Below are 25,907 nucleotides of genomic sequence, written 5' to 3'. Positions count from 1 at the left end.
ACAGAACAGGAATCTGGGATAAGCTTGAACGGACTGATTACAGATTCTGGTAGCAAAGTCCGAGGCAATATAGCGGCATTTAGAGATTCGCAATTTGCAATTAATTGGGCATCAGTTGTTGTGAGTTGAGCTCGAAATTCCCCTTTGTCAAACGATAGCAATTTGTCAAACATTACCGCTTGATACTCCCGTCATTCTTTCTGTCTGACATTTCGATTACTCCCAATTCCATGGCTTTCTCGGGGGAAAGAGGTGGATTGAAGACAGGAAGGGCCTCTTCGAGCGTGCGTGCTTTGCCACAAGCATAACACTTGCGCCAGGAAGGATGACAGGCAACCCATGCTCCACAGCCCTTGCATTGGGTAGAGAAATTATCCTTCCACGTCTTCTCCGGCCGATAGTTTAGAGATTGATCATAATACCGTAGGAGTCCTTCCCAGCGGTACCGAAAGCGGTTGGAGTCAATGGCCGCGCGCTTGATGTTGTTGGAGAAGTCAATAACCTCACGAACGATGGCTTCAGGTACAGGCTCCTTCAGCGGAATGGGCGATATTAGCTCGATCGCTTTGCGTGCCACTGCTTGATACTCAGGTACCATGGAGCCCCAAGCCCAATTGATCGAGTGCGGCACATAGCTTCCAAAGTCGAGGGAATATTTATGTTTTGGCAGTTGCCAGTCAGGTATACCAACACCAGCAAGGTATTGCCAGAGACCAGAGACTTGAGGGCCAAGCTGGGGGTTACGGAAGCAGACATAACTGAGTCGGTTCATTTGATTCAGAGCGGGGATAAGCCGCTCACAAAATTCATCGTAGGGGACCAAAGTATTGCGAATTGCAGATTCAGCAGCCGCACCGCTGGCCGCACCCCTAGCTCTATCGAGAGCGCTATGTGTCAGCTCTGCGGCATACGTGGATGTTGCCATGGCTGCAGTGATTCCTGGGGAATATAAGGGATTGGTAAAGCCACAGGCGTCGCCAATAGCTAGCCAGCCAGGCCCAGAGACAGTGGGCGACTGGTAAGTCAATGACTTGCGAATAAACCATGTAGTTCCTGGACCGTAATGATCCTCAATGAGGTCGAAGTTTGTCATAAATTCTTTGATGAGATCGTACTTTTGCACGAAATAATTGAACTTTCTTTCCGCCTCACTTTTGCCATAGGCAGACATATCCTCTGGATATTCAACGTCGTTACGCACAGCAAATCCAATACTAGTCATCCATCGAAATTTGAGGCCGAACTTTTTGGCAAGTTGTTCAGAGCAAAGAACTTCATCGCCCGGAACACCCGCCTCAGCACAATCGAGTAGGTATGAGATCATATCCATCAGATTGGGGATTGGGGAGCCTTCCCATGAGGGGAGGCGGATAATCCATGCCCATCCTTCAGGAAAACACAAGTGATTGGTGTCATCACCCTTGTAAAAGCGCATGCGGATGTTACTCTCATCTTGAGGAGCTGTGAAGTATCCCCAGAAGGCATCATAATTCCAGCCTTCGAATCGACGTAGAGAGGAATTTCTGGAAGCTTGTTGGCGAAACCGACCAGTGGCATCAACCAGTATCGATGAACTGATTCTTGTTGTAGGCTTGTCCCTTCCTGGCTTGACTGTAATCTTATTACCTTGGACTCCGCCTTGGATGGTGCTGTCTCTGGTATCGACTTGGCAACCATGGAAGACATTGACACCATTGCGTTGGGCCACCAGAGTGAATAGAAGTTCACTGATACGCCGTTCCATTTGAAATCCGCTTACAAGAGAAGCAGGAGTGCCAGTGGTACATATATCAGTGTATTCTCCTTGATTCTCACGGTCAAGGAAGTATAGGCACACACCGGCCTTGTTACCAAACAGGCGTAACATGTATTCGCCTGTTAGGCCGTGCATCTTGCACCAGAGAGAGAAAAGAGGGAAAGTGCTTTCGCCAATCTTGTACCCTGGCTTAGTGCTCTTCTCGAGCACTGCGATTCTCAAGTTGCCGGGCTTGAATCGAGCAGCATGAATTGCGTAGATCAGGCTATGAATTCCCCCACCAGCCACCACAACGTCCATCTCCTCGGGTATCTCGTTGCCACCTGGGTTGTTGGAATTAAGAATCTGTGCATCATCATATTCATTGACGGCGGCTCTTTCGGTAAAGGTAAATCGAGGGCAGGCTTTGATGGTGACCATTCTTACTGGCTTGTTGGGAAAGTCTTGACAGGGATGACTAGAAGCATAGGGGTCAGATTGATGTATATTTTATGAAGGACGAGGTGAAATTAGAATACTTATACAATTGGTTGGACATAATGAACAGTCCAAGCCATGGTTCCCGATAGCTTTGGAGAATTATTTGACGATGATGGTGGCGATTTTGCCAATATCCAGTCTGAACGGAGAGGGCCGCCGCTCTGGTGTCGCTTGGACTTCGTAAAGGCCACAACCACTATATCCGATAGCAAATACAAGGAAGCATGGGAGATATATCCAAACATTTGAAGCCTGGATCTTCTCGGCTGACATCAATATTGTGGCACCTTCCAGGATTCTGAAATCTACTACCCCCAATAAGCTGCATGGCTTGCTAATATTGATATTGCAGCTTTGCATCCCACATAAGACAAGATTCTTCAGCAGCAATATGAACATAACCTGAGGTTTCATCTAGCATTTGCTGAGTATCTTTGATTGGCTCGATGACTTGCCCTCCCTGGTGAAACTTCAATGAAGTGCCTGCTAAGAACACAGAAAAGGTTAGAGTTTGATCAAATCAAGAATAATAAGAATCGAACTTCAATCCCCCACACTGATGGGACAAGGTCAATGCTCACTTCCAGGTCTCAAGGTTGGATTGGCAGTGTAGTGGCGCACTATGAGAGTGAGATAGGAAGAAGCAATGACAATTGTCAAGTATATGAATGCTACCTGACAGATCCTTCCCGTTAAGGGGAGCCAATGGGGAAAAGAATCAATCTCTGGATGAGATAGACTTCAAAGATCGGCGAACTGAATCCTGCCGTATCTCAATAGGGTAATAGGGATGTCAAATATATATTCCCACAGCGGAAATGGTGTTTTGGATCACGTCCTGCATGCCTTTTTAATATGGATTTCTGCAAGCCACTTTATGTGATAGGTAATTCCATATAGCGACGGATGCAGCGATGTGGCACAAGAGTCACCGAAACATGACGGACAAGTACGCGTACAGCAGGTTTTGGAAGCCATCGCGCCAGCTAGGTCCCGATTTTCACTGGTATGAAATCGGCCAACCAGGCATAGCCGGGGCGCCCCAGCCTCGGAGGCCCGGACCCTCTCGAGCTAGAGCCTAAGCAAACTTACCCATATATAATTCAATGGATATTATCAAGAAAAACTCACCTCGTATCACTATAGACGCTGATAATCACAGAAACCTTGTAAAATCCTAGATAACGATCAATAATCGTAGGTTTTTGTAAAATTCGAATCTGCTTGATCTGTTAAATCTTGGAACTATTGAGTATACTAAAGTAGCTTGCTTGTATAGTCCTAGAACAATATTGTGGTGTGACTTTGCTATTCTGTATGGTAATACGGGCTATACTACAAATTAGAGAAGCATATAGGTCTTGGATTTGTGCGTGAAAACAAAGCGGCAACTAAAGTATCTGGCTTGGTACGATGGCTTTTGCAAACCTGTCGTATTCGGAGTCCAATCCAGATATTATTCAAAGGGGGAGGGTCGCGTGCGCATGCGCCTCATACGGATACCCAGGCAAAAGTCCTCTCAAGTAAAATGAAAAGTAAAATGAAGCTTTTTATCCTACATATGTTGAACACTGACAATCTGACGTCGAGATTGTTCTTTTTTCGACCTAGAGGTCAAGAGATTGATCTATACGATATTAAGATAGGGTAATAGATCAATTTGTATGGCATGGATTTCTTCATTTTGCATAGAGGCTTGCTACTACCCCATCGTGCAGCCCGGCAGAGAACTTGTACGAACGCATTCACCATGTATGCACTATATATGCACGGCACTTGACATTTTTTTACTACTGATCAGCCCTTACAATTTTTACAAAAGTTACAGCCCTATAGTACCTTTCCTTTATTGAAGTAATTCAGATATTCTCATGTATACTAGCCTCGAATGAGGCCGCGTTTAGGTATATTCAGGAAAAAACCTTGCAAAATCAGGTAGATGACATTTGGATTACCAAAATACTGCCTAGCAATCTTATCCAATTGGCAATGAGAGGGTTATGAACAGGTTACATAGTCGTCCGTCCGTATGGGCCCTTCCAAGGCTCGGGCCAGGGGGTCGCAAACTAACAGGCAACCTATTTACAAGCTCCTCTCTGCATCATCCATCATCATTGTCTACCAAATCAACGCCATATTTCTTCCACATAATTTGCGCATTTCCCCTCCTCCAGCACCCCTCAGGGCAGAAAACGATAGCGATTCCTGGTACCCGCACACAGAGCCCAAACTCGGGAAAAACGATGGGTGCCTGTGTAGCCAGGTGAAAGTAAAGAATGTCAATGTCCACCTTCTGCTTTTCAGTTTTTCACTCGACCTGCTCGCGGCAAAGAGGGAAATGGATGTCACACCACGAGCTATCCCAATCAGTGCGGCACCGATTGTAAATGCTGACAAGCACGTCGGCGAGGGCGGTGGTGCCAGTGTTTCTTAGAAAGATGGACGTCACGCCGCATGAAGCTTCGTTATGACCTGATTATGCCCCTGGGTTGTGCTCAAGGACGCAGAGTTATCATTAGGTAGAACACTATTGTCACAGCGCTAGTTCCTAATTACGTTCGGTCATACTTGGCACCCATTTGTCAACACACGCGAGCTTTACTATGGTCTCACAATGTCAAAACATACTATATATTGATCAAAACGAAAAAAAATCACTCTGCGATGATGGCTAGAGACGGGGCCGATACATATGATGGTGATGAAAAAGTCACGTTTTTTTGGAATTGCATCGTTTGGTGATTTTTGGGCACTAAATGGGCCTCCGTCAAGGGCCTAGTGGGCGTTTGCCCCGGGTCTAAAGCCTACCGGTGGGCCCAAATCCCAGCCCATTTGCGGGCTGGGGGCTTTGTGGGCTTTGCGGATACTCTAGCTCTATACTGCCTAAGCCTCCGGGGCGGAGGCGGCCCCGGTTGTGCCTAGGTAGCCAACTTTCTGCCAGTCGAAAGTGGGCCAAGAATACACAACTCAATTTTCTCGTTTATTATTGATACTGTCATTCATTCATTCTTGCTATGACGAACTCTTGCTTAACCCTCGCAGTAGAAGCCCAGAAATTGGCGGTGGGAACATCAGTCAATTGGCGTTGACGTCGTCATACATATGGATTTGGGAACTGGATAAATAAATACATGCTGGAAATCTTTCTTGGAATGGGCTCTTCAAGTTTGTAATAACATTCAACTGTGTCCTATCTCTTGCATCGCTTGGAGTCCCATCGAATGGGCAATGTCGATCCCATACATCCCGTATCTCGAAAGAGTCATATCCAGGCCGACCTCGCTAAGTATCCTGCTTTCCCTTCTATTAATTTATGCTATCCGTCAATGGCTTCTCCCTCGCCCAATTCCTGGAATTCCATACAACCTCAAGTCTTCGAGAAAGCTGCTTGGAGATGCCCCTGACATGCTCCGTGAGGTGAAAATCACCAAGGAGCAGAATGTCTGGTTGGCGCGGCAGATAAACAAATTTCAATCGCCGCTATGTCAGGTTTTCATAAAGCCCTTTTCTCGACCTTGGGTATTACTTGCCGATTCAACGGAGGCTCAAGATATCATGATGCGCCGGCCCGAATTTGACCGGTCAGACATCATACTGGATGGACTGAGTCCGTTGGGTGACTTCCATGCCCGAATGAAGACTGGTCCGAGTTGGAAAGAGGCGAAAGCTTGGTTGAAGGACCTTGTAGGCCCAAGCTACTTGAACAGCATCGGAAGTCCAATAATTTACAAGAACTCGGTCCGCCTTGTGGAGTTCTGGGAATCCAAGGCACGTCTGGCTAACGGTCGACCGTTCGATGTAAACGAAGATTTGGACCACAGCGCACTCGACGCCATGCTGTTGTTTTTATTTGGCCCTCACTACAAGCACACAGCTCTTGACCCGCACTTGGAGATCTTGTCCCGGCTAGATCCTTCCAGCATTGAGGTGGGGATCCATGGGGAGGCAAAGTTTCTGGCTGCACCTCTGGACGAGTTCATCACCTCGATGTATGAGACAGTTGATGCCATGGATAAGGTGTCTCAATCCATGGCACCCCGAGCCATGATGTGGTGGATTCGACACTCTCCTCGATACAAGAGATTTGCTGCGATAAAACGACGAGTCGTCCAGGAACAAATTATAGGCGCACTTAAGAGACTCAGTACCACCAGGGAGACCAAGGCTGCAATAGAATACATTTTGACTCGAGAGAAGATGGCTGCCGAGGAACAACACCGCAAGCCAGACTTTGGAAGTCCTATCCTGGAAGACGAGGTAAAATCCGGTGTCCTCGTGCGCTTATTAGCTGTTGCTAATTACAGAATACATATTTTGTTAGATTGCTGGCCTTTTCATTGCTGGTTTACACACGATCAGCACAACTATCGCATGGAGTTTCATCTATTTAACCAGATACCCACAAGTCCAGGAAAGACTTCGTCTTGCGTTACAAACAGCATATGCCGACGCTGACGCGGAGAACCGAGCACCTACCATGATTGAGCTTACCCAAACTCGGGTACCCTACCTGGAAGCTCTACTAGAAGAGACACTCCGTCTTCACGCGACCTCCCTAACACGACAAGCTATCTGTGACACAGAGATACTCGGAAAGCCTGTTCCCAAAGGCACGAACGTGTTCTTGATCGCCAATGGGCCCGGCTTCCACGGACCATCATTCGATATCGAACCCAGTCTGCGTAGTGCGACCGCAAAGCCTAATAACTGGGACGAAAGTCGTGATTTGAAAGTCTTTGACCCTGAACGCTGGCTCGTACACAAGGGGGGCAAGTCTTGGCGTGAAGCAGAGTTTGATGCGAATGCGGCTCCTCAAATGGCCTTTGGCATGGGACCTCGCGGTTGCGGGGGCGCCGCTTGGCATACTTAGAGATGCGCATGGTTATTACTCTTGTTATTTGGAACTTTGACTTGCTATCTGTGCCAGAGGCGTTGGCTGACCCCAAGGCGAGATTTGGGATCGTCCACCAGGCAGATCAATGCTTTCTGAGGTTGAAAAGCAGGAAGTAAAATCGCGATTCTTATATATTGCTCTCAAGTGCCGGGTTATGAAGGATAATGTGTGCGAGGTTTTTGTACGTGTGAGTCTCCTAACCATCTAGGTAGAAAAAGCCATACGTTCTAAACGCTTGTTTGCCCGGATTGACAATTTTGATGAGAATGTGCCACAAAGAGGGCCTTGCATACTTGTTAGTTAGGCTTGAACTCGAGAAACTGATAGGAGTTCATTATCTATAAATATATACATATTAAGACAGACAAGAGGAGTCGTGATGCCAGCATCATAATGGGAGACGATCATGTTCACCATCGGTCTCATCGTCATCTTTGGGAGATACCGACTGATAGACATGATTGAAGCTAAACCCCCGACGAAGCCGACGGTGAACAACGAAATGCACACCGTAAATAAGGCAACCAAAAACCACGAAGGCAATGGACCCCAAGGCCCATGGGATGCTAAGGGGAGAGCCCTCTGATGCTCGAGGTCGCTGGAGTAGCTCCGTTGTACCAAGAGACTCGCCGTTCGAGTTGATTGCGCGCACACGGAACAGCGACTCAACCTCGGAAGTGAGTGGAATTTCAGTTTCGAAACCGCTGCGAGGGACCTGGTCGACATCCGTGAAGGTCATATTTTTGAGGTCCTCACCGTCCCATGCCTCAACTCGCCATTCTGCTACCTCAGTGGCACCGTTCCAACTAACAAAGACACTATCTGGCGTGAGTGCGGTGTCGGGGCTTGTCATAGGACTGCCAACCCAGTCGAACTTGAAGACTCGGTAGGAGACGACACGGCCAAATGTGAAGAAAGCAGAGGCACCAAAGTGCACATCACATACGATATTACCCTCTGGGGAGAACTCGGTGAAAGCTGCAGAGTGCCCCCAGCCCACTAGCACGTTCCCAGTGTCTAGCACTTGCAAATTTCCTTGAGAAACGGCCATGATGTCCTGCGGATGCTCGAAAGATTGCAGTAAAGTCGCCTGCCGCGAGTCCATATCTAGATCAACTATCATGCCGCGGCTCACTGCAGAGATATTGTCGTTGTTGTGTGCTGCGTTGTCGAACAAGCTGAGACTGTCGGGTCCTACCCAGCGAGCATCATGCTGCCATGAGAAATCGGTGGCAGCACCATGAGATGCATCGGCAAATTTGTTCTGTTTTCCTCCTAGTGACCAGAGGACATCACCAGTGATGCCATCTATGCATGCAATAGTATGGAGGTGGCGCATCGAAACGAGGTACCGGCCCTGATCATCCTTGTCCACGCTGTTGATGTGGGAGTGGTCATACGCCGACGTCCGTTCATGTCCAGTATGTCCAACTGGTTGATAGCTATCACTGGGACGGTAAAACTCGGATACGCGCCATTGAAATAGCAGTTCCCCAGTGTCGAGGTCAACTTCTTGGAAGACTCCGTCATACATCCATCCGAGCTCCGGGCCTCCAATAGAGCTCAAGTTAGTTGGGATTGGGTCATAGATCATCAGAATTGCGGTATCGTTGGAAGTGATTTGGAAGTCATGCAGGTCGCCATTAGACATGCCGATTGGAGACACTACATACCTCTGTGTATAGGTTGAATCAAGCTGTGATTGGACAAGGCTGTTAGAGAATGAAAGATGTGGTAAGATAGCTCAATATTCAGCCTACCATGTACCAAGACCCTTCTCCGATGCCGTCGATTATGCTGCCTTGCCAATAAGTGAGGTAGTCCTCACCCTTGTACCGCTGCACTTTGAAGTCTTGTGTCGTACCCTTGTTCCATTTCGTCCACACAAGCTCCCCATCAGGACTCAAAATCATCGGACCGGGATGAGGAACTGAATCGCCTCGAGGCGCAAGGAATGTGTACCTGGGATCACATTTCGCATTAGGCGGAGTAATTTCGACAACCAGTGACTCTTGATCAAAGGAAATGTAACTTCGGTCTGGACCAAACCCCTGAGCTCCTAGGTCATACCAGCTCAAGTCGGAGCGGAACCGGAATCTGAGAAGCTGTGGGACAGCAAACAGATAGAATGCAATGAAACCCCCAATAGCGGTGAGGAACAGGGCAATCCATTGGAAGCGAAAGCGGGTATGCACACGACTATTGCGAAGCCAGGAGCTCTGGCAAAACGCACCAGAAGTAGTCCGCACGAACATCACGGCATCGCTGATGAAAAGTAGAAGTCTTTTGCGCCGGAGGCAGGAGCCGTGCCACCACGGTTTTATTTCACATCCTCGTTTAATGTACAAATCCCCGCCATCCATCGGAAGACTCCTTGGTATGAGGAACCACTCTGTCTTGGCGGTACGAACAGTGGAACTGAGCCTGTACGCGTATGGTGATTCGGTGGCTGCCAGGCTTCCATATAAGAATCATCGTCTGCCAAGCTCTCTGTGGGTCACAATCCCTTGAAGGATTGCGCGTCTGCACCAACCAGCGACGAGCACATCTGCCGGGAGGGTCATCCGGCGGTAATTGTCCATCAATCAATCAGTGAGCAGGGGGTGTTCCAAGAACTCGAAGTGAACTGCAACGCCACCAGCCCACGCGTTGTGATTCGAAGAAGAAGTATATACATAGCCTAGGCCGCTGAGACTCTGCCTCAACTTAAACTAACTAGGTAATCAGCTATGTAAATACTCCGTTGAGGTTTCTGTGAAATATTGAGTAGTATATTACAATATGATTTCAGTGATATGTACGGAGTAACTGTCTAACTAGGCAATATAATACGTTGAATGTGATGAAAACAGAAATATTACTAGGAATATGACTAATCAATTCATGCATTCCTCCATTTTTGTGTGGGAATGGCTCAATCCGAGAATACCCCGGGTAAAATACCTGTATCAAACCTGTCATCCGGCCCTTCCAAGTTATACATGGATTTGCCGAGCAGCTCTCTATCTCCCGATTTGGATAACAGCCCGAATAGGGTATAATGCTCCTGGCGGGCCATTTTCGTCGCAAGAAAGCTCACATCGTCGGTAGAGGGTACATTAGAGAGATTCACACTACCATCGCATACCATCACTTTGCTACTCTCGGTAGAGCCAAGTGAGGCGTATCCTATAGCAGAGATATCAACAGTCACTGCAACTATAATCACACGCTTAGAGGACGAACAATGTCAAGGCAGTAGCAAAGTAAATCCACGTCATTATAGGCCTCATGATTTCCCATTACGTAGAGATCCAAGAGATTTCAGCGACTTTTTGAGGAGCATCGAAAGAAAAACCGACCTAGATCATCATCCTCGGCTGCCGGTCACTCATATTATCTGTCGTATCCAACTGCAGGGACGTTCTGTGTCAACAGGGATTTGCAACTGCCCGAAATGCCCGGGGGCAGCCGATTGGCTCAGTAATCGGGCGCCCACGTGGACATCCATAGGTCCACGGGTACACGGGACGTGGCGCTCGCGTCTCTTCCGCTCAAATTTGGATCAGATAAGGCAATTTAAGGTCCTCTACAACGTCCATTGTCATTCGAGTGCACAGAGGATTATATACAAAAAGGATTTATCCAAGACATGTCTAATACTCAGGCAGCTCGTTTCTTTCGCTCAATTTATTTACCCCCCTATTTTCTAAGAAACATAAAATATCGGTCCTAATATCTCCATTCGGTTTAGTCCCAATACACTCGATTTTCGGCGTTTTAACACACCAAGATATTACGGAGTGTTCCTCGCTGAATCAATAGAGGATAAATGTTATATATATTTGGAACACGGTGTGAAATACCGTTTGTGTTATCCCCAAAAAGTACATATACGAGTTTTATCGTCGGATAAGAACGACTTCAAGAATGCCTTGGTAGTATATGCATCCTTACGTGTCCGCAATAAGAACACGGTGGCCGGTGTGGGGTATCATATTGCGAAATATATCTCCGTGGATGCGCTCCACAGCACAGCAAAAATATCGACATTGCATGTTCCAGAAAAATGTCGCAATGACCAAGGATTATAATCCCAGAAGCGTGCCCAGACCTTCACCGTATTAGGCTAGCTGCATGTTCCGTATACTTACTTCCTAGCGCTGTTGCCGGATGATTTTCATAATTTGGCTTTAGAGGGATCCCCGGATATTCTTGGTACCGATATAGTGATGACTATGTGGTCCTTGGCCAACTGAATGCTCTAAGAAGGCTCATGAATTCTATAACGGCTAACTCGAAAGCCACATTTTGAGCACTCAGCCCAGCGCTCTCGGGTCGAGTCTACTTAGCGCTACATTTTGAGTCGTACACAAGTCTAGAAATGAAAAATTGAAGGAATAATATGAATGTTCAATGGTTGAAGATCACAATGCGCTAAGACATGTTGGAAGGATATTCGGCCGAAAATGCCTCACATTCAAAAGCCGGCAAACACCCTACATATACAATTTACTTTATTACGCGGAGCAGCAAGAGGTCAAAGGTGCGATGTTTACAGAGTATAGGAGGCTGGCCTAGCAGTGCTTTATTTTCAGAAACACAGCAAATCGATATCGAACACTATTGAATCCTTGGCGAATCATCTAAACCTTATTCCACGCCATCGGACTAGCAATTATTTGTGGATATGAGATAAATAGGTGAAGTGCGACCACTTGCACTAAAATACAAAATATTGTACACCGTTGTGTAGGTCTCCCTAGAACAGCCATGTCAGGCAAGGATGTATAGAGACAACCCTGCTGGAGGGGGTATTGCGCCTGGATTTTTAATCATGAGCCATTTAGTTTTGGGCTATGGCCTCCAATTTTGAAGAAAATTGGAATAGTGGCGGGCTCGATCGCATTTCTGAAGTTAATAGTAAGCAGGGTCGAATCATATGCCAGTAGATGTTTGGTACTCCATTTTGCTCCGTTTGGTACCTGGAAGAGAACAAATAATTACCAGCGGGAATTGTGATTTCACTAGGAAACAGCATCCGACAAAATATATGAAGTGTGATATTTATTTGTTATTGTATGTTACGGGTATATAATAGGAGGATGTATATAGGATGAATGAATGTAGGTACACTGCACATGTGCGTCACTGTCCTGCAGTGAAATAAACTTCTTGGGATCCACTTTCGCCCTTTTCTTTCCCTCCCCCCTTTGATCATGATCTCCAGGGGCCCTTGCCCAGGTGGCATTGGTCTGATCGCGTTTTTCTTTTTCTTCTTCCATCTACACAATGGAGAGAACAATGGATAAGGAGATGGTGTCCCATGACGTTGGCATCGACGCGGCCGACCAGGATGATTGGGACATGCAGCGCCTAGGAAAGACCCAACAGCTCAAGGTGAGTTGCGCATTGCCCGAAACAGAACCTCATCCTAATCAACGATAGAGGAACTTTCGTTTTTACTCGATCTTAGGTTTTACGACGACGTTGATGGCCACGTGGGAATCGATTTTGCTGTGAGTTTGAACACGAGATATCATAAAAGGACACCGAATAATGGGGAATGCGCAGCACGAGTACCTACGGCTTGATTGATGGAGGACGAGCCGGCATGGTCTATGTGTATATTGGATCCTTTGTTGGGTTTTTCTCCGCCGTGATTTCCATGGCCGAGATCGCCTCCATGTACGTCCGATTTGACCTACATGTCGCGCACAGAAATTGACTTTGCCCAGCTCCCCAACGTCAGGCGGACAGTACCACTGGGTTAGTGAATTCGCTTGGCCGAGATATCAACGATTCCTCAGCTATCTCACCGGTTAGTTTACATGCCGATTTCAACCCGATGATCTCCAGCGCTAATCCTTTTCTAGGATGGCTTTCGGTGCTAGGCTGGCAAGCGGCTTTTGCTAGTATTTGTTACCTTTGCGGGACACTGATCCAAGGACTACTGGTCTTCAACTACTCGGATCCCTCCGGTTGGATGTATAGCTTTGAGCGCTGGCATGGGACACTGCTGACCATCGCTATTGCCGCCGTCGGAACTGTGGTCAATACCTGGGGCTATAAGATACTCCCTCCCATGGAGGGCCTCATCCTCGCCATTCACCTCCTCGGATTCATCGCCGTCGTTGTCCCGATGTGGGTTATGTCCCCAGGACAGGCCTCTGGGGAATCTGTCTGGAAGGAGTTCACAAATTCTGGCGAATGGCCGAGCATGGGCCTTGCATGTCTGGTGGGCCAGCTGACTCCGATCTTCTCCTGGACAGGCCCGGATGCTGCTACACATATGTGTAAGTCAATTTCACTAGCTCTCCCAATGGGCGATGATGGCTAATATACATCAGCCGAGGAGGTCCGGAATGCTTCATTTGTAATCCCGTGGTGTATGGTGTCGACCGCTTTGATCAATGGCGCACTCGGTTTCATTATGCTAATCACCTTGCTGTATAATATGGGAGATTTACAAGATGTGCTTGCCCCGGCGAGTGGATTCTCCTTCCTACCAGCAGTTAACCATGCTACTGGCTCCGTGGCTGCCACCAACGGTATTGCTTCTATCATTTTTGTCATGGAAGTGTGCAGTGCTATCGGGATTCTTGCGACCGTCTCTCGCCAGACCTTTGCCTTCGCCCGCGACGATGCCCTGCCGTTCTCCAAGCATCTGGCTCACGTCAACCGACGCACCCAGATTCCCGTCTGCTCTGTGTTGGTATCGACCATTATCACCGTGTTGCTGAGCTTGATCAACATCGGATCTACCGCCGCCTTCAATGCAGTCGCATCTGTGATGATTGCTGCACTTTTCACCACTTATATCTTGCCAATCGCCGCCGTCATTCGTGTCCGTTTTCAGCCCGGCGGTATTCCCCCATCGCGCTTTTCGCTCGGTATCTTCGGGTTACCGATTAATGTCTTCTCACTGGCTTGGCTTTGCTTTGCCATCATTTTTACCTTCTTCCCAACCGCTAATCACCCGACCCTGGTGGATATGAATTGGTCTATCCTCGTATTTGGGGCCGTGGTCATTTTCGCAATTGTTTTGTATATTGCGCACGGCAGCCGAGTATACCGTTCACCTGTGACCCAAGTGCGCAAGATTGAATGAAGCCATACATTGGTATTGGGTCAACCCCAGCTCATTGACCCGAATTCCTGCGCCCAAACGCACTATTTATTTTGGCACCAAGCGCTGGCCCATCTTTTGCGTGTATGTCTGGAATTTAATTGAACCCTGGAAATATTTAATAGAGATAACTTGATACCCAACGCAATCCAAATCCTGCGTTTACTCCGAATCAACCATTGGGCCTCATGCGTGGCACCCGACCAGGTGCACAAAGTACCTTTTCTCCAGTCGACGCGGAAGAATCTTGTTAGACTTGACTATCGACCAAGTGCTTTCGGGGACCTCCGACCTTCTTAAGAAAGTATCTGGTAATATCTTATCAAAGTGAGTTGATTCGACAATAGTCCTGCCCTATCAGAGATCGCAAAATGCCCTGCACACATCCAGTTCCGTTTGTGATCGGTATGTAGAAACGGCACATATCTATCGGCATGAGGCCAGAGGGCAATGATCTCAAACATTTGACAATCATCTAAATCAACTCCTCTTTTGATAGTGTTCAACTACAACACTCGAAGCATTTCTTATCAGCCCGGCCGAAGCAACCCCTCACCCCCAGGATGCACGTACAACATACGGAGCTATATGGCACAGTGTGATAAGTTCATGTGACACCCAGTGACCTATAAATGGTTTCACACTTCACCGTTTGCACATATGCAACTGCCCTCGGTTGTTTAAAGATGTCATCTCAAACCCGATACATCTCTCGAGTGATTCCACGTATCTCGTTTCACGATTTCGAAGATCGAATCGATGAAATCACTGATCAACTGATCAAATCCGCCGAAAATGTCGGATTCTTCACCTTAATTGGCCATGGAATCTCAGAAGAAGACATCGAATCAATGTTCGCGATATCGAAAAGTTTCTTCGATCTACCAGACGAGGTCAAAGCAACTGTCCCATGGAATCCAAACAACGTCGGATGGGAAAAGAACTCACAAATCCGACCATCCACCGGAAAGCCCGACAGCAAAGAGTCCTATCAGCTGCAATTCGGCGAGAATATGAATGAGCTCTGGGTCAAATACGACGACCTACCTGGTTTCCAAACCGCATGTCTCGATTTTATGAACCGCACCCAAAAAGTATCGGAATGTCTGATGCGATGCTTTGCACGGGGTCTGGGGTTTCCTGAAAACTTCTTCATCGAGTGTCATGGTATCTCGCGACCGAACTCGCAAACCACCATGCGTCTACTCCATTACTTTGCGTTGCCGGAGGTTCCTGATGGGAAGGTATATCATCGCGCAGGGGCACATGCCGATTGGGACTTCTTGACTTTACTTTTTCAGAAGGGCGGCCAGGATGGGCTTGAAATCTGTCCCGGTCGCGAGGTGGTGACAGAGTTCGGTATTGGAGATGAATGGACCAAGGTGTCGGCTAGGACTGGTGAGATCGTGTGCAATATCGGCGATTTACTCATGTCCTGGTCGGATGACCGGTTCAAGTCGACTCTTCATCGCGTCAAGGCTCCTTGTGAAGCGGGTGACTTTTTTGGCGATCGATACAGCATTGCTTACTTCAACCAGCCTTGTAGGGATGCTTTGATCCAGGGGCCTTTGAAGAAGTATCCGATGGTGACTGGGGCTGAGTTTACCGATACGGCTATGAAAAGGAACTTTGCTGCTTTGCAGGAGAAGTTGAAGACGGTCGCAGCGGCATAACTCGATCTCGGGATCGCATGGGCATCGGGTCTTCATCTAGGTTTGTTAGGAGGGTTTCCGCACGAGGGTAGTTTCGCATAGGGCCGCATAGGACTGTGGGCAAAATATAACCGAGGGGTATTGAGACGATAGTTACGGCCTGAGAGGACAGTAACGGCCGTAGTAGAAGTCAATGAACATATTACTCTTATAGGTTTCCAAAGTCCCACCAAGTTGAAAATCCGTCAATGTTTCCGAGACCCGCTTCGGAATCTGGATAGCCCACATTGTTCTCCATATCAACAAATTGCGAAGGATCGGTCCAAAGCCAGGGGGTGTTGGTCATTAAGCTGTCGGCGGGCGCAACGAGTTTCTCACCAAGGTCGGGGTCGGAAGAAGCTGGCGTGGAAGATATGTGCGGCATGGTTGGTGGAATGTGGGCAGCTTGACCACCATCCGCAGTGTTAACGGTGACGTTTGGGGACATCGCGACAATAACCTCTAGTGTTGAGGCTGGATTATCCTCTGCCTCTTCTGTAGAGACGGTTGGGGTCAACGATGGATGTAGCAAGCCACCCGTCGACACTTCGTGCGGCTTAGGTTTACAGTTGACTTGAAGAACATCCCACATCAAAGGTATGCTGAGATGGATCTTCTCCGGCTCCCAATCATACTCGATGTTTTCCGAGCCGGACGCAATCCGAGTCATTTTGTCCAGCGTTTGATCCTGCGCGTTTGTCAGCATTGGTAAGTGCTTTTTAGTTCCATGAAACCCACCAAGATACCACAAGCAGGCGAAAAGGACACAAAGCTCTTCAGGAACCTTCGACATTTTGTGAAATCAACCTTGGATTTGTACTTCAGTCGGGGGTCCGCGGCACAGCAGTAGTACAGATGCACTGTAGCTGCAATGGCGGCAGCATGTCCGAAAAATGGATCGATCAGTCGCATCTTCTTCTCAGACACCATATCGATCATGCGGACAAGCCAGGTAGCATGTAACAAGACCAACTCAGATGACCGTCTCCAGAAAGCATTTGGGATTGCTAGGTTATCGTTGTATTGTGATGCAACAATGTAGAGGAAGGGATGGTTCAGGACGGTCAGAATGCAATGGTAAGTGAACTGCAGTTTCAGCCATGGGGTCCAGTAGTTTCGGTTAGATCTCAGCTCCTCTGCCGTTCGCTCGAAAAATTTGACAGTGTCATATCGATGGCACTGGGAGAGCTTGTTTTCAATTTCTGTCAGGTCAGATAGCACCATGGCGTACATGGAATCGTGTCGCCAGGGTTCTTTGAGCCGATTACGAGCACAGTCAGAGACATACGTTCGTACCCTGCTCCAAACCCAGCCAAAATGGGCTGCTAGGCTCCAAATACCCATATCGGACGATTTCAAGCAACCAAGATCATCTGTCGGCAGCGGAGGTGGCTTAGCCTCCGTTCCATTTTGTTTTTCCCGGTCGCTACTGGATGCAATATAGAAGGTGCGCATGAGCTCTGACGGTATACAGAGATAACCATTCTGCTGCCCGTAGGACTGCTCCAGAGATTGAAGACTCCAGAATAGACGCTTCTTACGCTCAGCCATGGGACCTTCGCCCGCATGACTTGATTCGAGATCCAGCGTCGCTGATCGGCAAAGATGCAGTGCAAGACCGAGATAGAAGCGGCCCAGGTGTATATCTCCATCTGGAATAAAGTCAACATTTCAAAACTCTTCACTCAGTGTCCAAGGCCCATACCTAGAAATGAGGAATATGACAGCAGGCAGAGACTCTCAATGGTTTCCAGTTCCACTGTCCCATTGGCCATACGAAGCATGACCAGGCTCCTTGCACTATCTCCATAGTGTTGCAGATTGTCACGATCTCTTGAAAATCGCGAGGTCAAGGCGAGTAAGCAACAGACAAGCTCCTCTGACAGATAAGTTGGGTCTGAGACATCTTCACGCTCAAAACACCAAATTGGTTGTCGGTGGCAATACTGGAAATAAATATCAATGGCTTTAGCGATCGCAGATGATGATGGCTGAGAGCTGGAGTCTTCGTAGTCCAACCCGAGAAAGAAAGAGTCATTGACTGTGCTTGGTTCAATCGATAATGGACGTGTTGTGGCCGGGTAAGATGTTCCTGATATTCCATTGCCTTTCTCCTGTGGCTTCTCTGACTGAATCGCTTGAGTTGGTCTACCACTCAGAATTAGGTTTACCTTCTCTTCAAGGAATGCTAGCCTGTCGTCCTGTAGAACAGAACAAGAAATTAAAAAGTCAAAGATTGGCCACTGATAGCCACAAGTCAGCACATACAGACTGCCCTCCTCGAGACCCTCTGGGTATTGTGGTGTAGATGCATGGCTGATTCAGGCGGACACAGCTTGAGCAGGACGGTTTTTCGGCTGGACATCGGGTCTTCTTTCTTCTGTATGGACATCAACTCTATCCTTACAAATAGACGATGGATTGGTTTACCTGCAGTTGAGACAGGCCTCATGGGAACGCAGTCTTCCGCGGGCGCTCTCTCGTGGCATCATTGAAAGGGAAAATAAAAATGGATGGGGGATTTAGCGGGGTACGGTTGAGATAAAAGATAGCAGAACGTTGAGGGATCGTTAGGGATATTTAGATAATAACACAAGATAATGCAGGTTAAAAGTCCAGGCCTTGGAATTGGAGAGAAAGGAGGATCTCCTTTCCCCTCATATACGTCTTGCACTGATACGTAGGCTCGAAGGGGTTAAATTATCCGTGGACTTCTCCAGATGGTCTTCTCTACGCATCTCTCTAGGTTAAAATTAATATTGACACTGCGTCTAACAGCTCTGAGCATCTAGAACCATCACAATACCTAGGTATGCTGTATAATTGGTCAGGTTTCCGTTGAGCAGCCTTTATCAAATAAGAAAGTTCACATGACCTTCGATGCTTCAAACTTCGATTTGACAGCTGACTGGTGATATGCTTGCATGTAACGTGTCATCTTCGTGAGAACAAATCAAAGCTAAAAATCCATGACTGCTATTATGCACATCAAACCACCATAGTTTCGGGTGCTGTTGCCGCAACAGTGGGAGGTCCACCTCCACATCCTCCTCCACAGCAACCCCCCGCAGTCAAGGCGGATGTGTCATTGTTGGTCAGCTTGGAGCAAAAGTCCATATCCTCTTTGCTGACTGCTTCTTCTTTGGGGAGTCTTTGTCGTGCAGGCCAAATCTCCTCCCCGGCATCCTCTTCCCGTTGACGGTGTTCAGTGATCAAGTCACGAACGATAGTCTGGAAGTGGACCGATCCCTCTTTTGTCCGAGAGAGGATTTGTCCATTTACTGAGGCCCCTCTGTTGAAGTTGCTTTGTGTGTTGATAGAAAGCTCTGTGTCTTCAGACAAAATACGTTTGTGTGTTTCATTGGTGAGGTCGAACTCTTCATCGCTAGAGTTCTTGTTGCGATAGACCTCACAGCGCACTGAGCATGTGTTGGGGCCCGTTGATACAAGGCGCTGCATGCAGAAGAAATGTGGCCTGCATTCGAAATTAGCATCAATCGGACACATCGGGAGACAAGTACAATTGCGCTTACAATATAGTCATAGCAGCGTTGGGGAAATAGTAAGTACTGGCAATCTTCAGCCCATTGGAAACCTCCTCGGGTATGGATCTTCCGTCTTTGGTATCCGCAGTGTGTGAGTTGAGGGAACTCGAGGGAGTGTACGATTCGCTGTAGGTGTCTGCTAGAATTTTCCAGTTATACTCTCCACTCATCTCCCAGGTGTGGTCGAAGTTATAATCCTCCGAGTTAAAGCCCTCGTAGCCTGTCTGTAGCTCTCTCATTTTGAAGTCATCTTCCCACGAGATCTCAGGTTGTTCACCGGCATCTAAATTAAGCCAGACAAATCCATTGACATCAACGTGTACGTGAATCGGGAGAAGGCCGTTCTTGCTCTTGTCGAAACCTTCCAAATCCTGATAACCGGGTGCTTTGGCAAGTTTCCCATTAAGGCCGTAGGACCATCCATGATATTGGCAAGAGAAAATCCTGGAAGTGCCACCCTCTTCGGTGACCACGGGGAATGCACGGTGTCGACACACGTTGTGGAAAGCATTGATATTCCCCTCGCGATCTTTCACCAAGATAAATGCATACCCAGCAATCTCGTACCGCAGCCAATCGCCTGTTTCGTTGAAACGTAGCTTGTGTGTAGTCAGGAGCCATTTTCGAGAAAAGATAGCCCGTCTCTCAAGCTCATGTATATCCTGTGATGAATACCACGAGGCGGGGAGAGGGCAGACTGAGAAACCGTCATCAGCAGGGTTGGAAGACGCCTCTGTTTGCTCCAGTCCGAGGTCACTTTTGAGCATCGACATTATGAACGTTGAAAGATAAGCTTATGCAGAAAGACCAATTGAGTGAATTTTGTTCCCAGTCTGCCATCTCGAGCAGAACGGGCGTGCCTTATTATAGCCATGCAATCTTGAGATCCCACCGGGAGCTCTCATGCTCATGAGTCCATGCTTCCCAATGAGGATACCAAATTCACAGGTGTTGACCGATCACAGGATCGGAACGGAGGGTAGGCCGTTTATCGCCCGACCTTCTTTTGATGATCTTATAGACCGTCCTAGAACCCGACGACCCACCAGATATCGGTTGACGGGTGCACTACCGCCTAAGATGAACGCCACTCGGGTGATCGGATTTCGTGCCCGCGCTGGCAAAAGCAATGCAGGACAAAAACTTCCTATTCTGCATGCTTTCAATGCTCGAAGGTTATGAGAATAGACATTCCAAATCAGGATAGACCGTGGTACATTGCAGCTACGAGCTCTAAACTCGAACCCCAATTGGATCTTTATCACCACAGTTGCTCAAAAAGAGCCATCAAATTATTTTTAGAGTCAGCTCCTCCGCATAAGCTCTCAGCCGATCACATGAGCGGGTTATGAGGTTATCAGCAAGTTGGGGTCCCCAGTCTCTTTCTGTCTGCAGATGAAACCTTCATTGTTTGTCTGACATTGAATTGCTGAACTTGCCGATAGAATGGAGTGTCGTGCGACATTGTAGTAGTGACTGGATTGAAATCAGATACGCTGAATATGTAGAGTCGACAACCGAGCTTATGCCGGTTCCAGCACCCCGCACGGGACCGACATCGTCTTCGAGTCGATCTGCAGGAAAAACACACCGCTGCGTATTATCCAAGGCTAGTCTGCCTAATATGAGCTCAATCGGCGATAATTATACCATACACAAAGTCGCATTAAAAAGAACCCGGCAAGCTTGTGATCCTTGTCGGTAGGTGCCAAGCCCCCCATAAAAAAAATCTCAAGACCATTAGGGTACCCGATAGATGGCCAGTTCGGTTTCTAATATGACACCCTGACAGCCGGAAGAAAGCGCGCTGCCCAGGCGAAAAGCCATCATGTTCACTATGCCACAGACTAGGCCAACGCTGTTCGTACGGACCACAGGCGTCCCGTGCGAAGAACCACTCGGTGTCGGCTCCTGTTGGAAACCAGGAAATGCAGCAAAGCACCAATGAGGTAACATGTTTTCCTTCATAACCATGCCAGTAAATTTGGGGTAAAACTTGGGACCATGCTAAATTTATCAGATTCAAGGGGCTACGTCGGATTCTGGGAGGCTTCAGCGCATCGAAGAAAGGCTGGACATGATCACACATTTACTTCGGTATGGATCAAACGTCATTTCTAAGCCCTAGAAGCCGCTAATCAAAATTACCTGTCAGATCCAGCAGAAAAGGCTTACCAAGGTCTAATTCAATACAAGAGATATCAAGTGATACCGAGCTCCATGATGACCTCGAGCTGCAAGAAGCTACTTATGACGACCTCGAACCCATGGATCGCCCAGAGAACCACTCACTGGACTCTCAAGGGTACGTTTGAATCCTCCTTTTTTTGCCATCGCAGGGTTCCTGATGAAAATGAAACAGGCATGGTCTTTCAGCTGCATTTATCGAGCAGGAAGTGGAGACTTACCTAGCCTACTTTCATGACCAGCCATATTGTCCTTTCTCCAAAGATTGGCTGTTAAGATATACCAGCTCATTACCACCAGAGATCGCATTCCCATTAGTGGCCCTCACCTCTCGTCTGCCTCGGCCATCTCGTGGATCTTTACATGAGAATACTGGTGTCAAAACATTCGCAGACAAAGCTTGGGACCTTTTGTCAGATCAATACAAAGGTGGCAAGATGGGTCTTTCATTTCTCCAGGGTACATTTCTGATGGCCCAGGTAGATTTTGCAGATGGAAAAGCCCATCGAGGGTATGCCTCGGTTGCCCTTGGATTAAGTGCTATTCAATCTGCAGCATTGAATAAAGCAAATGACTCATATCCGCATGACCCGGACGTCGAAACGAGAAAACGCATTACCTGGGCCTTTTTTATGCTGGATCGCACTTATAGTGCTTCCAAAAATCACTCATTGTCTCTATCAGACAAGCAATTCACACTTCCATTTCCTTACTTAGAGACGGAGGCTCTATTCGGCAATAACGAGCCACTAGCCCACGGCTCTTTGCATGATGGTCCTGGAAAGCAAGGGCAAAAGGTTGATCATGGCATTCTTGTATGTCTTCTGAGGCTGTACTCATTATGGGGAAAAGCCACAGAGTATATCTTCGAACCAGTTGCCGAGAATGCGTTGCCTCCCTGGCAAACTGGCTCCGCTCTTGCGATCCTGGAATCAGAGTGGTTGCAATTTGAAACACATTTTGCAGACGCGCATCGATATATCAACGTTGATTTCAAAAGCCGCGCCCGAGAAGATCCACAGCCACGCACATATCTCTCGACCTGGGTGTGTGTGCAATTCCTTTTTCACTCAATCCAGTGCTTGCTACACCACCCATTCGTGATCATGACCAAACTTCGCAACTTCAATGGAAATTTGTCCGCGACATTTCTGCAAAAGTCATTTGAGACATCACTTCTCCACTCTCGGTGGATAGTTCGGTTTATAAAGGAAATGTCCGAGGTCAACTTTCAGGTGTTTGATCCTTTTCTGGGATATTTAGCGGCCATCGCAGCAACAATTCAGCTAGAGCACACTGGCAGCAAAAATCCGCAGATTGCTCTTCTGCTCAATAAAGAATTTCGAATCCTTGTTGACTTCATGACGGAGCTGTCGTTGTATTGGAAAAATATGAGTGTTCTGGTGAGTCTCCTAGCGGAATATCGAATCAAAATGCTAACTATCTTCTCTTAGGTTAACAAGGTGAATGACCTTGCCGCTCGCCACCAAAATTATGGCTCACTTTATTATAACCAGGAGGGGTTTTCGGGCGCTTTGTCCAAAATGCCGACTCCCTCGAATATGCCTCGAATGTCCGTAGAAGACGAAGGTCTTATGTGGGAAATCCTCGATTTTGGCTGCTCGTCAGGGGGAGATGAGGCAATAAAGTTCGGGGATTTGGCTATTCCTCAAAAAAGTGGCATAAGAGCGAACGAAGGGCCGGTCGCACAAAGAACGCAACTGGTAGGTCAGCAAAACAACGATGACCAGAGAGAGCGAATGGCGACAAATATCCCAAGCCTTGACCATCTTTCTGAGTCGATCAACGAAGGTCCTTTGCCTGAGTGGCCATTTCAAAGCCGGGGCGGTGGTGATGTGATTGGGGCAGCAATGCCGGACATTCCAGACTGGATGATCTTGGGAGATTACATGGCAGAACATCTATAAGATAATTAAAGGGGGCCTGTGAGTCTTCCAGGATAATGTATCCTGGGCATGTACTTGTGCCATATATCCTTCTGGTTCTACCTGTGGACAATTAAGGTGGCCGTGATCTGACATAATATATTCCTCAAATAGTTATGTGTTGACACTGAAAATAATCAATGTTTCTCTCTATAAACCGGTGGGTCGCTTTGAAAATGCCTGTCGTGTCTTCAAATCTTGCTTGGTCGGGAAGAAGCAGCTTTCAATGCCGTGTCAAAGGTGTCCAGCTCTTGAGCAGTCAGCTCCCTTCGCTCTGGTCCTCCGCGACTTCCATCTCCCGTGAATACCTCTCCCTGGAAGCGCTCACGGAATTGGGTGGGGAACTTCCACTTGTCAAGCAACTCCTGTGAAAGCTTGCGTTGGAAACTTCCAACAATATATTTTCCAATGACAGGCAGGAATTTGAAGGCACTGGAGACGAGGATGTTAGTGTGACACCCTTGAAAGGTTCTCTGGTTCACTTACTGTCCGCTTCCACCAGTGGCAATGAACAAGTTCTTGTGCTCCGGGTGGAAATCAAAGATGAAATCTCCGGTCGGAGTGTCGTTGTACCAGCAGATTCCTACCTTTTCGAAGCCCCTTGATGCCAGCTGCGGGAAAAGATCCATCAACCCAGACGTGAGGCGTTTTAATCCATCAGCGGGGATGTAATTAGCTCGCGAAGCGACTGCCGAGCTAGGTGGTGCGGATGTGACAGAGGCCTCCGCGCGAGTATAACCGAAGCCATGACAGGCAACTTTTAGGTACCCTGTTGGCTCATGAGGGGGGAAGGCAAAGAAGCCAGTAGAAAAATTGAAGTAGATGGGCAGATCTCGGAGCTGGGTGACTTCGTCCGGGGTGAGGCGCAGATATCCCACAACCTGTCCTGCAGCGAGCATCGAGTTCCAAGCTGGGATGAGACTCGAAGTCCATGCGCCGGTGGCGACGATGAACTGGTCGCCCTCGACCCTTCCGTTCCTGGTACGGACAGCTTTGATCGTTCCGTCTGGTCGTTTTTCGAATTCTTCAACCTGGCCATTCGGGCCTGTTATAAAAGATACACCAGCTGAAGCACATCGAGACATGAGGCGAGCGCAAGCAAGGCCTGCATCTGCCCATCCAGCGGATTTGTTGTAGAACCCATCAAACCCAGGAGTGGCTAGTCGGCCAGTCAATTTGGGGAAATGCTGTTTCGCCTCTTCCACGCTCCCAACGGGAACCCATTCTTGGCCCATCTCAGTCAGGACACGCTTTGTCTTGCGGCTGTACTCCTGTGCTCGAGGCTGCACGGGCTGTTCTGGGGTGCCATCTTGACAGACCCATAAACAAGGTGTTTGATGGAATGCTTCCTGGTAATCCGGGGTCTTCCAAAGGTCGAACGCCTCTTTGGCAATCTCGGCGTATATGGGGTCACCATAATCGAATCGAATAACGCGAGAGATGTCATTGCTCGATCCGTCTGGAACTGGCGGAACTGAACGGTCCAGAATGGTGACTGATTTGTAGCCTTCTTCTTTCAATCTCAGTGCAGTGCCTAGACCGAAGGCCCCAGCTCCAATGATGACGACTCGTTGATTTTTGTCCATTGCAATTGTGACAGTTGAATTAAAAAACTGTTAAGAGGTCCCCGAGGGCTGTTATATATTTGACAAGCGGAAGCCATGATCCGTTCCTCATGGTCCGTGAAGAGGTGCATTGGGGACAGCATTTCTGGTTTTCCAATCTCAGGAAAATATTTCCTTGTTTGGAAATAGCAAGCTGATGCATTCCTTGAATACTGTGAACAATAATAACCGTGTGCCGTAGGTCCAATGTTGTACATTGAGGGGAAGGACGGCCCGTAAACAGCACGGTCCGGGTGCGGTCCGGCTACGGGAGTCAGCAAAGCCCAGGTGTGTCGTTCTCCAATCCCTGACTCAGCAAGTGCCGTACCCGTGGACCCGTGGACCCGCTAGCCCTCCCTGCAGCCCACCTGCAGACCGTTCACTGGTTCACTCCAATCGATATCCCGTACATGCATTTATCTACCTTTAGCACTTGAATACGACCAGAATTCCGGTGAGCGCCGCCCAGGCGAGAAAATGGGCGAGTATCACCCCGAGTTGCGCGATCGCCGCCGCACAGACCCCGTCAGCGGGTTAGATCATTGGATGGTGTTCTCTGGGGCTGGAGTACAGGGTCTCCGCCATCTGCACATACTCGGCCCAACGCACGGCCCAACTCTCGCGAGTTGGACCAAATAACCAGAGAGTATGATTCGAGAGAGAAGTCAATTCTATTGATTCTGTCCTTGCGTGTTT

General features: G+C 48.1%; 9 protein-coding genes across 9 annotated transcripts; 4 read left to right on the top strand and 5 right to left on the bottom strand.

Annotated features, from left to right (window-relative positions):
* Positions 1–172: 172 nt before the first annotated feature.
* N7500_002831 (uncharacterized protein) lies at positions 173–2,176 on the bottom strand (the record flags this gene model as incomplete). Its single annotated transcript, XM_056673977.1, has 1 exon — positions 173–2,176. The coding sequence occupies one exon, from the start codon at positions 2,174–2,176 to the stop codon at positions 173–175; it is 2,004 nt and encodes a 667-aa protein (XP_056534502.1).
* Positions 2,177–5,464: 3,288 nt separating this feature from the next.
* Positions 5,465–7,106, top strand: N7500_002830 (cytochrome P450; the record flags this gene model as incomplete). Its single annotated transcript, XM_056673976.1, has 2 exons — positions 5,465–6,511; positions 6,558–7,106. The coding sequence occupies 2 exons, from the start codon at positions 5,465–5,467 to the stop codon at positions 7,104–7,106; spliced, it is 1,596 nt and encodes a 531-aa protein (XP_056534501.1).
* A 412-nt stretch (positions 7,107–7,518) lies between these two features.
* N7500_002829 (arylsulfotransferase family protein) lies at positions 7,519–9,385 on the bottom strand (the record flags this gene model as incomplete). Its single annotated transcript, XM_056673975.1, has 2 exons — positions 7,519–8,826; positions 8,891–9,385. 2 exons carry the CDS (start codon positions 9,383–9,385, stop codon positions 7,519–7,521), a joined length of 1,803 nt encoding a protein of 600 aa, XP_056534500.1.
* Positions 9,386–12,401: 3,016 nt separating this feature from the next.
* On the top strand, positions 12,402–14,220 carry N7500_002828 (uncharacterized protein; the record flags this gene model as incomplete). Its single annotated transcript, XM_056673974.1, has 6 exons — positions 12,402–12,509; positions 12,558–12,628; positions 12,684–12,797; positions 12,848–12,930; positions 12,986–13,405; positions 13,460–14,220. The coding sequence occupies 6 exons, from the start codon at positions 12,402–12,404 to the stop codon at positions 14,218–14,220; spliced, it is 1,557 nt and encodes a 518-aa protein (XP_056534499.1).
* Positions 14,221–14,924: 704 nt separating this feature from the next.
* Positions 14,925–15,911, top strand: N7500_002827 (isopenicillin N synthase family dioxygenase; the record flags this gene model as incomplete). Its single annotated transcript, XM_056673973.1, has 1 exon — positions 14,925–15,911. The coding sequence occupies one exon, from the start codon at positions 14,925–14,927 to the stop codon at positions 15,909–15,911; it is 987 nt and encodes a 328-aa protein (XP_056534498.1).
* A 187-nt stretch (positions 15,912–16,098) lies between these two features.
* N7500_002826 (putative C6 transcription factor) lies at positions 16,099–18,418 on the bottom strand (the record flags this gene model as incomplete). Its single annotated transcript, XM_056673972.1, has 5 exons — positions 16,099–16,617; positions 16,668–17,581; positions 17,635–18,130; positions 18,202–18,331; positions 18,360–18,418. 5 exons carry the CDS (start codon positions 18,416–18,418, stop codon positions 16,099–16,101), a joined length of 2,118 nt encoding a protein of 705 aa, XP_056534497.1.
* A 499-nt stretch (positions 18,419–18,917) lies between these two features.
* On the bottom strand, positions 18,918–20,247 carry N7500_002825 (aromatic ring-hydroxylating oxygenase subunit alpha; the record flags this gene model as incomplete). Its single annotated transcript, XM_056673971.1, has 2 exons — positions 18,918–19,404; positions 19,463–20,247. The coding sequence occupies 2 exons, from the start codon at positions 20,245–20,247 to the stop codon at positions 18,918–18,920; spliced, it is 1,272 nt and encodes a 423-aa protein (XP_056534496.1).
* Positions 20,248–21,098: 851 nt separating this feature from the next.
* N7500_002824 (uncharacterized protein) lies at positions 21,099–23,589 on the top strand (the record flags this gene model as incomplete). The annotated part of the gene is made up of 6 exons (XM_056673970.1): positions 21,099–21,175; positions 21,267–21,423; positions 21,495–21,571; positions 21,630–21,779; positions 21,837–23,064; positions 23,116–23,589. 6 exons carry the CDS (start codon positions 21,099–21,101, stop codon positions 23,587–23,589), a joined length of 2,163 nt encoding a protein of 720 aa, XP_056534495.1.
* A 209-nt stretch (positions 23,590–23,798) lies between these two features.
* Positions 23,799–25,193, bottom strand: N7500_002823 (NAD(P)/FAD-dependent oxidoreductase; the record flags this gene model as incomplete). The annotated part of the gene is made up of 2 exons (XM_056673969.1): positions 23,799–24,039; positions 24,094–25,193. 2 exons carry the CDS (start codon positions 25,191–25,193, stop codon positions 23,799–23,801), a joined length of 1,341 nt encoding a protein of 446 aa, XP_056534494.1.
* Positions 25,194–25,907: the final 714 nt, after the last annotated feature.

The sequence above is a fragment of the Penicillium coprophilum genome, assembly GCF_028826855.1.
Source record: "Penicillium coprophilum strain IBT 35676 chromosome Unknown utg000002l_segment0_segment1, whole genome shotgun sequence".
In the NCBI taxonomy this organism is placed as follows: domain Eukaryota; kingdom Fungi; phylum Ascomycota; class Eurotiomycetes; order Eurotiales; family Aspergillaceae; genus Penicillium; species Penicillium coprophilum.
The sequence above is the reverse complement of the archived record's forward strand: the minus strand, read 5'-3'. Positions and strand labels throughout refer to the sequence as shown.